Source organism: Coffea arabica, chromosome 8c (assembly GCF_036785885.1).
Source record: "Coffea arabica cultivar ET-39 chromosome 8c, Coffea Arabica ET-39 HiFi, whole genome shotgun sequence".
Lineage (NCBI taxonomy): Eukaryota > Viridiplantae > Streptophyta > Magnoliopsida > Gentianales > Rubiaceae > Coffea > Coffea arabica.
In genome coordinates, this window is record NC_092325.1 from 46,337,226 (window position 1) to 46,349,752 (window position 12,527).

General features: G+C 37.9%; 1 protein-coding gene across 2 annotated transcripts; it reads left to right on the plus strand.

Moving 5' to 3' along the window:
* The first annotated feature begins 681 nt into the window (after positions 1-681).
* LOC113722422 (nuclear pore complex protein NUP98A-like) lies at positions 682-11,332 on the plus strand. 2 transcript variants are annotated; one of them, XM_027245731.2, is made up of 13 exons: positions 682-1,112; positions 1,534-1,629; positions 2,080-2,376; positions 4,203-4,706; positions 4,790-5,011; positions 5,097-5,734; positions 6,886-6,973; positions 7,156-7,216; positions 7,674-7,809; positions 8,035-8,151; positions 8,276-8,447; positions 9,472-9,534; positions 10,331-11,332. In XM_027245731.2, exons 2-13 carry the CDS (start codon positions 1,614-1,616, stop codon positions 11,014-11,016), a joined length of 3,000 nt encoding a protein of 999 aa, XP_027101532.2. In that variant the 5' UTR covers positions 682-1,112; positions 1,534-1,613; the 3' UTR covers positions 11,017-11,332. The 2 variants fall into 2 exon arrangements, with proteins under 2 accessions (XP_027101532.2, XP_071919491.1); XM_072063390.1 differs by having other exon boundaries at positions 777-1,120.
* Positions 11,333-12,527: the final 1,195 nt, after the last annotated feature.

Sequence of the window (12,527 nt, forward strand, 5' to 3'; positions counted from 1 at the left end):
ATTTAGAAACTGACTTGAAATTTTCTAGTCTAATATGAAAACTAGACAAACAAAACACCAAAAAGAATTAGGGAACTAGTACTAAAATAATTTGCTTTAATTTCCTTCACGACATGAACCAATCATAACACTGTTCAGTTTACTTACATATTATTATTATTTTTATTTTTGGTAAGAGTTACTCACATATTATTAAGTGATGATTCAAACAGCTAACATATCAATAGACTCATTAATCAATCACAATCGGACCATCGCAAGCTAAGAACTGAAACTCATAAAAAAAATGAATTTAAGAAATGAAAAATTATTGCAACAGAACTAAAACTCATAAAAAAAAAAAAAAATGACACCCAAGGAAGAAAAGGAAAGCATTATCTCCAGAAAGTACAGTAGGAAACACAGAGGAAGCATCCAAGTAAATGAAAAACTCAAGAAACACATAAGCTCAGCAGAATTGATAGACATGCATCTGAAACCCAATAAATCAAACATGGGTGTAACAGCAGTAAGTGTGCTGTTTTATAGGACTACGTTTGTTACGAATCATGAACTTGTGTTTTAAGGGGCTTTGCGAAAACAAATCATATACTGATCGATGGGCAAAGTCGTAATTATGATTTCACCGAATCAAGAGCCATATACGCTACACATATCAATACTGGCGTTGGGGCTTGAACCAACCCGAAACGGTTCGGGAATTATGAACAGGGCCTTTTGCTCATAAAGCCCTAATCAGGAGTATAACAAATACTGGTCTTCTAAGTACCACTTACAAGTCGGTATCTTTTGGTTTTCTTTTCCTACAGCAAACAGCCTTTCCTCTCTCTTTCTCTCTCTTCCGTCTTTCTAGTCTCATAATAATAGGGCATAGAGACGTTCGGAAAACAAGGAAAAATGTACATGTATGTATGAATACGTGCAGAAATAGAAAGGCAAAAAAAAAAGCAAAGTAGTCTGCGGAGCGTCTAGATTGCACAACCATCTGACGCTGAGCGGAGTAGGAAGGTTGGGGGGGGGGGTGCCTCTACTCCACCGTTTATGGTCAAGTCCAAGTGGTGGCAGATCGACGGTCGTCGGCGTATTTATTATCTTTCTTCTTCCTATCTCAGGTACCATCGTAAGTCGTAACCCTAGCTACTTCGTTCGCTTCGGCCCTTTTTCAAATTGTTTTTCTTTTCGTTTTTTACATTTTTTATTGTTTGTATTCTGTTTATGTAGCGTACCACCCGCCCCCTAGCCGTGGTTTTTCCGCTAGTGTTATTTATTTATTTATTTATTTTTGGGAATTGAAGTGGTCCATTCACTCATTTTGTGGATATCTACTTAGGTTTAATTCACTGACTTGAGAGAGCAGTTACTCGTAATTGAGTTGATTTTCTTGGTATAATTGAACTAGTCTTATTGGTCTTCATTCTTAATTACCAGCATCAAGTTGGTTGCATGTAGACAATCGATCCAATTAGGCTGGACAATGTTCTCTGATTAGTCCTTACCAATTTCATTTTTTGTGCTGCATTCGCGTTTCTGCAGCTTTCTCAGGAGCTGCGGTCTTTCCCTTGCTGGATTAAACTTGATTGAGTTGCATTCAGGCTTTGTCTCTGGAACGAAAGATGTTTGGCTCAAGCCGTAAGTGTTCCCTCTTACATTTCTCCGTTACCTGTCTGGCAATCTGCCACTGCTCCTTTCTTTCCCCCTTTTTTCCCCTTTTGCTCCTCCTTGCTATTTGCTAATTTTCCCTAGGAGGGGAGGGCCTGAAGGTACATTTTTTGTTAGGAGTTATATTTATGTTTTCTTATTTGTTTTACGTTGTAAGTGTGTCTCTATACTACTTAATGTGGTACGGACTTAGAATTTGTGAATCTTAAGGCCCTTACTGGTCATCTTTAGTCTTTTCATTTCTGTTTCCTTCTCCTTGAACTTTTCTTTACATTTTGCATTGTTAATAAGGACTGTTATTGATATCATATGGCCTTTTGCCCTTTTTTATCTACAAAGATTCCTTTGATTCATAGATCCACTGATAACAGTTATACCATTCTTTTAATTTGTGCACTAACTGTGCTATTCCTTTATCAGCTTTTGGGCAGGCATCTAATAGCCCATTTGGGTCACAGTCAGTGTTTGGGCCGACCACCAATGCAGCCAGCAATCCTTTTGCTCCCAAAGCCTATGGGAGTACGACTCCTTTTGGCGCTCAAACTGGGAGTTCTTTCTTTGGTAGCACTTCTACTGGTGTGTTTGGGAACCAAAATTCTTCACCTTTGGGTTCCACATCAGTTTTTGGTTCTTCATCATCTCCTGCTTTTGGAACTTCAACGCCTGCCTTTGGAGTGTCATCAGCTCCTGCCTTTGGTAGTTCATCATCATTTGGAAGTACGTGCCTAAAGTTTTATAACTTATATGCTTCTTGTTTCCTCCTTTTCTCTTCCACTTCGAGTGTGCTAAAGCTTGATGTGAGCTTGATTATTGATTTGATAATCTTGGTTATGGGGGTTCTAATTATTGTACCTCTTTGGGTCTAAAAGTCACTTCACAATCTTATGTTGAGATGACTCAATTTCACATTTGTTGCTTCTGAGAATAATTGATTCAGTTGTGTGGGATAGCTTTAGAAGTGAACAAGGTAAAGAATGTGTTCCAATTTATCATTGCATTTGCCACTACTCATGTGATGACAATTCTTGCAAGATGTTACTGAAATTGGTGGAAGTATGGCTTGAATATTCTGCAAAGATGTGGGCTTTGTTTGCTTCTTTGACCTTTAACTCTTGGGTTTTAGTTTGCTTTTGTCTCCTTTTCACCTTGTCAACCCTCTTTCCAGCTCTCCTGTTCCTCGGTTTGCCTCCACATCCCTTCAACTTCTCTTTTTAACTCTTGTGGTACCACCTTCTCTTATCCCACTTCCTTAGTTGCCCCTGTCAAGCAGAAAAAGACAAAAAGAAAATTGATAAGTGCAGAAACTATATGTCAGGGGCTGATTTTTTTTTTTTTTTTTTTTTTTGGTTTTGGAGACAAATGCTGCAACTTTTTGGGGGATTTATGTCTAGGTTTTGAACCCATAGAGTTTTCAGTGAATCGGGTGGTCTTTTGTCGCAAAAGTTTGTTGCTTTAAATGGTTGTTTTGTTGTGTTCTGTGGCTTATGTTGTCAGTAATGGGCTGCTACTGTTGACTTTGGGGATTCTTTGCTGTGTTTTGAACTGATTACATTGAAGTTGTTGCTTGAGTTATTGGTTTTGTTCATGAATTGATTGGTTTTAATGAGATTCAGTTTGGTGCCTTCTTTTGAGAGGATTGCCTAATAGTGCCAGTAAAAGAAGAAAACAAAAATGTAAATCAGTTGAAACTGTTTTTCTTTTTATGTGGCCTTAATGTTGGTGGAACAGTCATGTTGTAGGACATCTTTCTAGTTAACCACATCCCTGGCAGAAAAACATAACAGTATGGGGCAGTCCCTTAATTTATTGTACATACTCTCTGTCAAATCTTCTGACCCCTGATTGGACAGGCAAATCTTTCACATCAAGTCTTAATGATTATTCTATGCAGGTTTTATAGGGTATGTTGTGTGTTAGTCTTATCCTTGGAAAGAATGCATGTATCCTTGTGTTAAAATTCTGTTGCAGCAGGTCAAATTGGAACAATTTTACCATTTTGCTAAGGCCTGAATTACTGGATATTTAATTTTAAAAGCAGAACCTTTGGACTGATAGAGGATAAGGATATTCTACCAAATAGGTATTTTGAGGAGAATTCTTGATGGTATGCCTTGCTTCACTTGAAAAGTGAGCCTCAAGCAAAACGGAGCTAGAGGACTAAACCTATATGTTTTCCTTGTATGTGGCTGTGCAATTATCTTATCAAGTTCAGATATAACTTGATTTATCTAACTTCCTACACATTTGCTTTGGAGAGAGTCTTAGTTCCATGGTAGACTTAAATTCTTATGGTGGTTCACAATAAATTGTAATTTCTTTCCTTTATACCAGAGGGATAATATTCCATCCTTGTTTTGCTTTTTTTTTTTTTAAATTTATTTCACACTCTAAATCTGGGTATTGCCTGTAGTTTTTTCCCTGTAGCCTTTGGTGATTTCAGTGTTTCGATCTTTGATGTGCGACGTTTTGTCTTTGCTTTGTGTGTTATTTCACCTTCAGACATGTAACTTATGGTGATATTTGTAATTGTTGCAAATGAACAGGTACATCTGTTTTTGGACAGAAGCCTGCTTTTGGAGCCTTTGGTGCTGGTACCACCCAAACTAGTCCATTCGGAAGCTCTTTTCAACAGTCACAGCCCGCTTTTGGTAGTAATCTATTTGGTTCCTCGACACCTTTTGGCGCATCAAGTCAACAACCTGCATTTGGTGCTGTAAGCTCGCCGGCATTTGGTGCTGCAAGCTCGCCAGCATTTGGTGCTGCAAGCTCGCCGGCATTTGGTGCGGCAAGCTCGCCAGCATTTGGTGCTGCAAGCTCGCCGGCATTTGGTGCTGCAAGCTCGCCGGCATTTGGTGCTACAGGCAGTGCATTTGGTGCTGCAAGTGCGCCTGCATTTGGTGCTGCAAGTGCGCCTGCTTTTGGTGCTGCAAGTAGTCCCTCTTTTAGTTTTGGTTCCTCTCCAGCTTTTGGCCAGTCGGCTTCTACTTTTGGTAGTAGTCCATTTGGCACTACTACAACACCTTTTGGAGCTCAGAGTTCACCATTTGGTAAGCTTTCTGGGGTCTTAGTTTTATCACTATGACTATTTTCTTTTGTTACTGTTTTTGATCTCCTTGCAACTCTCATGTAGGAGCTCAGGCTACTACTCCAACATTTGGCAGCTCTGGTTTTGGACAATCTGCTTTTGGAACCCAGCGTGGGGGAAGTAGGGTCACCCCTTATGTGGCAACAGCTGAGGTAGACACTGGTACACAACCAGCTGGAAAACTTGAATCAATATCAGCCATGCCTGTTTACAAGGATAAGAGCCATGAAGAACTTCGATGGGAGGACTATCAGCTTGGAGATAAAGGTAAATGAACTAATCCATAGGATGTTAGTCTGTATATCTCATGAAGCACCTTCTTACTTGAACTATTATATTTTTGTGCTACCAGGAGGACCTGCGCCTGCTGGGCAGTCAACTGCTGCAATTGGTGGTTTTGGTGCTTCAGGATTCGGATCCTCTTCAGCCCCTGCTTTTGGCCAGTCGTCTGCTAGCCCCTTTTCATCTTCCACTTCTTCCAACCCTTTTGCACCAAAAACTTCATCTTTCACTAGTCCAGGTTTTGGATCTTCATCTTCCTCTGCGTTTGGTTCTTCACCTTTTGGAGCTGCAACCCCATCGAACCCCTTTGGCTCGACAACATCATCCACCCCTACCCTGTTTAATTCAAACCCCCCTTTTGGAGCCAGTACCTCCCCTTCACTTTTTGGCTCTTCAAATGCTGCTTCTTTTGGAACATCAACTTCTATTTTTGGTTCGTCATCTGCACAAGCAACAAATCCTCCATTTGGTTCTGGCTTAAGCTTTGGCAACACTCAGTCATCCCCGTTGTTCCAATCAACTACGCCTTCACTTGGACAGACCAGTTCTCCTTTTGGACAGGCCACGCCATCCTTTGGACAAAGTGCACCACCTTTTGGCCAATCAAGCATATTTACTTCACCATCTTCTGGTTTTGGTGGCAACTTGTTTTCAAGCACTTCATCATTGTTAACTACAAGCAATCCCATTGGGTTTGGTCAGACCACTGTGAGTCAATTAACTGCTGCTCTTTTTCTATTTGGTTGAGAAGAGTTATTCATTGAGTATTCTCTCTTCTTCAAGCATATTGGGTAAAGTTTATTTCATATGAGTTAGAGGTAGTTTTTAGAACGCCGTTTCTGTCAAGCTTGGTAAAGTAGCAACATGTCTTGTCCGTTTCTGTCAAGTTTGATAAAGTAGCAACTTGTCTTGTCAACATAAAGTGTTTTCCCTGTAGCTCTATCTCTCTCTGGATCATCATTTTCAAGTGAAGCATTGTTCTAGTGGAAGTACAGACTGTGTGCTAGAAGGTAGTAGGATGGAGTTGCAATATGCCATACTTCATCTTGCTATAATATAGTGTCATTGGGATTGATGATTTTTGAAAGTTATTTATTATCATTGTGTGAATGAATGGATATAATTGTGTGAATGAATGGATATCATTTTCAAGTCTTTTGGTAAAAATACGGAATGTATGCCATAAGTTAGAAGAACGAAGTTGCAATCCACCATACTTCATCTTGCTATGATATAGTGTACTTCTGGAACTAGAGATGAATTACTGGTGGAATATTCTACTTTTATAGCCTTTTTTTCTACTTTTTTTTTTGAAATTTGTTGCAAGTCATGTTGAAAGTAATAGATGGTGGTTGTTTAGACGTGGTTGCAATCCACTACTTTTTTTAATTTTTTTTTTAAATTTGGTGCAAGTCATGGTGAAAGTAATAGATGGTGGTTGTTTGGACTTGTGGTTGCAATCCACTACTTTCTCCTTACCTTTTTGAAATTTTTTTGAAATTTGGTGCTTGGAACCCAGCAACCACATGTCTTTGGATTGATGTGTGAGAAAATCTTGGAATACGATTTGGTAAGTTTATGATGCAAAATTGATGATAATATTAGTTGGAAATTGTATACTTTCATGATTGAATAGGTGGTGGTTGTTTATCCTTTAGTGATATGGCAGACTTCCAGTTGTCTTTTTGAGAAAGCAGCTTACCAACTACTTGTCTGATTTGCTTCAGCATATTATTTCATGAACTCTAGGTTCCTTGTCTAAATTGATTGGATTTTTCATTTTATCTATTTCTCTTTGTGTGTGTATGTGCATAAGTGGACTGATTGGTTGTAGTTGTACTTCTGATTTTCCTTTGAAGCCTTCCATTTCTACACCATTTCAAGTGGTGCAGCCTGCTCAGAGTACTGGTGCATTTGGCTTTGGAAACTTTGGTCAGACACCATCAGGTTAGTTGAATATCATATATATATATATATATATATATATATATATATATATATATATATATATATTTTTTTTTTTTTTCTTATTATGACTTCCTAACATCATCAGATTCCTTGAGTATCACTTTTTTTTTAAAACTTTTTCTAGTTTTATTGCCTAACATACATTTCCTTTTGGGTAACAGCTGGTACAAGTGCCTTGGGTGTCACGTCAAACATATTTGGTCAGACTGCTTTTGGGCAATCGTATGTATAAAACCAGTCTTAGTTTTTCATTGCCTGATAATATTGCTAGGTATGCATAAGCACATGATGGATGGGATCAAGAAGTTAAATACACCCATTCAAAATCTTATTGTGAATACTTACCATTGTTGATATTAAGCACTTTTTAATGTAATCTTCATTTCCTAGTCCTTATACTATGAGCTTTTCTGGCGATTTACACCTTCAGAAATACTTGCTGAAATTTATTGTGCTGAAATTTCTCCAACTTTTAGTTGGTGATCTACTTTCTGAGATTCAGTAACATGTAAAAGTTGGTAGCTTGACTTCAGTTAGGGTTTAACCAAAGAAAATTGGGGTGTAGGCGTAGGGTAGGCATTCTAATTAAAATGATCGCTAGGCATTCTAATTAAAATGATCGCTGTCTTTTTGAAATCTGCCCTACCCTAGTACCCATGCATCTGATGCATGCATACAGGTCAGCTATTCAGAGCTCTATGGTTGGACAATCTGTTCCAACAAATCCGTTTGGAACTTTACCAGCAATGCCACAGATGTCAATTGGTCGCACTGGCACTTCTCCTTCAATTCAGTATGGGATTTCTAGCCTACCTGTAAGTGTGCTTGTCCTGTACGAACCAAGTAAAGAATATATTACAAACTTTTCATTCTTTAAATGCTTTTGTTAAGGCTATTCTTTGAATGATTTGTTTCTTTTCCTTTTTTTAGCATAATATACTTGTATATATGCTTATTAGGATCTCTTATTACTGTTGGGAGTGTCCAAAGAACAATGTGCAAGAACCATGAACAGAGTTAATGATGTGCTTTTTGAACAGGTCGTTGACAAACCTGCTCCTGTCAGGATATCATCAATTTTGACTTCTAGACATCTTTCCCAAAGACGGATCAAGTTGCCTGCTAGGAAATACCATCCGAAACCTGATGGTCCTAAAGTGAGGAGATTTTTGTTGCATTAACTGATGTTGTTAGTTTTCCTATGTATGATCTCCTTTCATTTTGAGGCAAAATCCCTGACAACCAAAATGGGTATTTTGTTGCTTATGCTGTTATAAACAGGTTCCTTTCTTCGATGATGATGAAGAAACACCCAGTACACCAAAAGCAGATGCCGTTTTCATTCCCAGGGAAAACCCTAGAGCTTTGGTGATTCGTCCAGTGGAACAGCGGCAACCTAGGATGAGTGTTGAGAAAAACACCCAGTACACATCTAGTGCCACTCATGAGAATGGTAAACTTGGTTGTTAATTGCATTTGTATTCCTATTGAATTGTGTTTGTTCGGCATAATTTTTCCCCAAATAAAGCACACGTGTACATCTCTTGTTTCCTCCCAATTAACATTGTTGTATCTGGAGTCATCCTTTCATGTGCGTTTTGAGTCTTGTATGCATAGACTTGATTGTTGACAGAAACATGAATGCATAAACGGGATATGGGAAGTGTCTTCTTGGTTGGTGTACCTGATTTTGTTGTATTCCAGATGATAAATTTAAGGCTCGAGTTATTGGATCCAGTCAAATAGTTCAAGGTGAATTTGATACAATTGACGGTACAATGGATGCAGCTAACACAAGGTTTATAAATTTAGGGGCTAATTGTATTTTTTTTCGGGGTGTGAGTGTGATGCGATCCTTGCTAACTTATTCAAGACTTTATAGGTTGACATAACAATAATTTGTTCTAGAATTAATTCAGATTCTATTTATGTTTGCTATATGATGAATTTGTTATGAATATTTGTAATGACAAAGATTTTGATTATCCCCAAAAATTCCAGTATTAGATGATGACCTTAAAGTATGGTTAGGTATGAGAGAGAATATATACAGAAGAAATGATTTCCCTTTCTCAGTTTGGCTTGCTTAATCAAGCTTTATTTGGTTTTATCCTTTCATTAATTGTTTTGATAGTAGTGGTTTCCATCTTTTACTACCAAAAGTTACATATATGTGATTCAATGCCATGATCAAGTGTATATCTGATTCAATGCCATGACAAAGTTTAGAGCCTTTCTTTTTGGTTTAGATTGTTGATTGTGATTTAGGATATTGTTTCCAACCATATCTGTTCTAAATAGAATCTGGATTTCTTGTAGCTACTAGATGTCTTGAAAATTTAAACTAAGTGTTTTTTGATTATGATTAAAGCAACAGGCCTTTCTGCAACATGCACACGTATATAGTTTTGATGTGAAGTGTTTCAGATTTGGGTTCATTTTCTGGTAACTGAATTTGTCCGGTTTTATGTCTCCAGGTAAACCTCCAGAATTTGGTTCTGCTCCTCCTGTAAATGGGTTTAGTGCTGAGGATACAGATAGTAAGTAGTTGATGTTTTAACTGTTGGCATGACCTTTTGTTACTTCTATACAATAATGTTATTTGTATCTGGTATGTGCTACTGAATATGAATATTTATCAGTTTTGCATTTGGTGCATGTGTATTTCTTCATAGGTTATTTCTTGAGAAAAAGTTTTATAGAGATATTCTTGTTTAAGACGTAGAGCAAACTAAACCAAAATAAAGATCAAACTACTGATTTCAAGATTATATCCTGCTTAACTGTTTGGTTTTTCTGAGTAGATAGCAGATACTAATTAGCAAAGGACGGAAATAGGGGGTCCCAAGTCTCTGAAATTTTTGTTTTTGCCCCTTCGAAATTTGAAAGATTTTTAATTGTGTCATTTATAAATTAAACTTTTTTTCACAGCTTATGTCTGGGTTACCTTTGGTTGAATACAGTCTCAACCAACTTAACATTCTTGAGGACTTTATTGTTGGAAGGTTAACAAGGGATGGTCCTTTTAATCTTAATTCACTGCCGTGTTTACAGGGATTATTGCCCGTTTTATCACTTTGTAGTTATGTTAGTGCCTCAACTCATTGAATCAATGCAAATCACTTTGGACTTCAGTCTCCAAATAATTTAGCATATGTACTAATAATAGTGTTTGAATCTGTTGAATTGACACCATAGATATTTAGACGTTTAGATTACTTCCGGAAGAAAGTAAAACTTCAATCTTAGTCTTTCATGTGTAATATTTGCTTGATGTGGTCTTACTGTAACACCCCCCTCCCCCAAAAACCCCGGTTTGGGGGTGGGACAATGCAGAATTTTCAGTTGAAAATGGCTTCAAGGATCAAGTTCATCCTGTCAAACAGAACCAGAAGCCTAATGGGGTTTCTGATGAGCATTCCACGCAAAAGGGAGATTTGTACAGTATCACTCTTACTGGCCACCGAGCTGGTGAAGCAGCTGTTGCTTACGAGTATGGTGCTGAAATTGAGGCGCTGATGCCAAAACTTCGTCATGCTGATTATTATACAGAGCCCAAAATCCAGGAGCTGGCAGCCAAAGAAAGGGTTGAAGCAGGATACTGCCGGCGGGTGGAGAATTTTGTGGTTGGAAGACACGGCTATGGCAGCATCAAGTTCATTGGGGAGACAGATGTTCGCCGACTTGATCTAGAATCTTTGGTCCAATTTAATAACCGAGAGGTGATAGTATACATGGATGAGAGCAAGAAACCTCCTGTTGGACAAGGTCTTAATAAGCCTGCAGAAGTGACACTCCTGAATATAAAATGCTTTGACAAGAAGACCGGACAGCATTATACAGAGGGTCCAAGAATTGAGAAGTATAAGGAGATGCTTAAAAGGAAGGCAGAGGATCAAGGTGCTGAATTTGTTTCTTATGACCCAGTAAAAGGAGAATGGAAGTTCAGAGTCAAACATTTCAGTAGATACAGCCTCAGGGAAGATGTTGATGAGTCTTCATATCTTTCTACAAGATGCTGAAGTCTGGATGAAACATGAATGGGAGTAATTGTAATGCTGTCTTAGATATTTTTTTTTGGGGTTTTTGTGCATGTATATAGGAATTTATACCAATTTTACGGCACCTTATTAGATATACTGCTGCTGCATTGCAGATTGTCGTTACCCTCTCGCTTTGTTGTTGTGGGCTCTTTTTGTTGTTTTTACCCTCCTTGGGGGTTGTGGTATGTTTACAATCTGGGATTTGGCCTATAGGCTACAGTGGTTCATATCCTGTTTTGGTCTATTGGTTTTGAACAGTATGAAAAGGTGAAACAACTCCAGGTTAAATGTGATCTTTCTAGGGGGCCTAGCTTTTTCCTGTGAAAGAAAGGATGTTCTATTTCCATTTTACTTTCATTCATTTTAAATTCTAGAAATTTGCTGCTGTGCGCTCTACGTTCTCTTTGCATGCATGAAACAAATCTCATTCCTTTTTCCTTGCCCAACTGGACTTTTTCTCCCATTGGAACTTTGCAGACGGTCATCATTTAATGTAAGTGCGGCTGCAGTTCGTGTTATGAGTTCCGTACTCATTGAGAAGTGATCGTCACATAGCTGCTGACATTTACGTCCCATTCAAATTCAAGAGAACCGCAGCGTTACATTGGACTGCGCATTAGAGCTATTGTCGCCTGGTGTTTGAATAAGGTGACAATTAAGTCTTTGAATAACATGTATGCAAGGAAAGGAAAAGTATTTATCTCCTATATTCATCTTTGGTTTGCATGAAACTTGATGGTTGAGTTTCCTGCAGAAAACAATGTTCCTACTTTGTCCAGCAGGATTTTATAGGAAATTTCTTCTAACCTTACATGATTTTGACATCTTCCAATTATTTATCCATACATTTGTGATTGCTGCTGGAAGCAAAAACAACTTTCATTCATGCACTATAGTTTTAACGCGACAGAAGAAGGGATTTAAAAAGAACAATTTCAGAAACTAATTCCATAAGAAAAATTCAAGGGTCGATACGCAATCAAATATTTAAAATGACAAGATTCAAATCTCAATCTAAGGAAGATTTTACAAGAATCTAAAATCGAGGGCACACCCAAAGGACATAGCAAATCCAACAACTCAAATAGTTAATTTGATTTATTGGTTAAAAGAGATTGATTGATTTACAATAGTTCTAACTACGTCTATTTATTGGCACACAACAAGAAATACTTAGACTGAAAAGCTACTTAACTAGTAAGAAATTTTCAAAATATCTAAATAGAAAGGGAATGAAAATAAAGAGGAATTGTGTAGATCTACGGAGCGGATCCAAAATATACCTCTCAATACCCGATTTGCGACCAGATCTATGGGTGTGGCGTTTTTTATCTGTGCGTGAATTATTTTCTACGAGATGTAAAAATCTTGTCTCACATCAATCCCCTCCACTTTGAAAGAACTTGACCTTGAGTTCGAAAGAAAATTTGCATACCACAAACAACTATACAGGCCAATAATTCTTCCACGAAATTTAAAGAGTCGTACTT

Bases quoted from the DNA above. Each gene is read 5' to 3' on its own strand.
- LOC113722422 (XM_027245731.2), top strand. The intron at 5,012-5,096 runs GTAAATGAACTA...TTGTGCTACCAG, and splicing joins CTATCAGCTTGGAGATAAAG to GAGGACCTGCGCCTGCTGGG. The intron at 8,152-8,275 runs GTGAGGAGATTT...TGTTATAAACAG, and splicing joins CGAAACCTGATGGTCCTAAA to GTTCCTTTCTTCGATGATGA.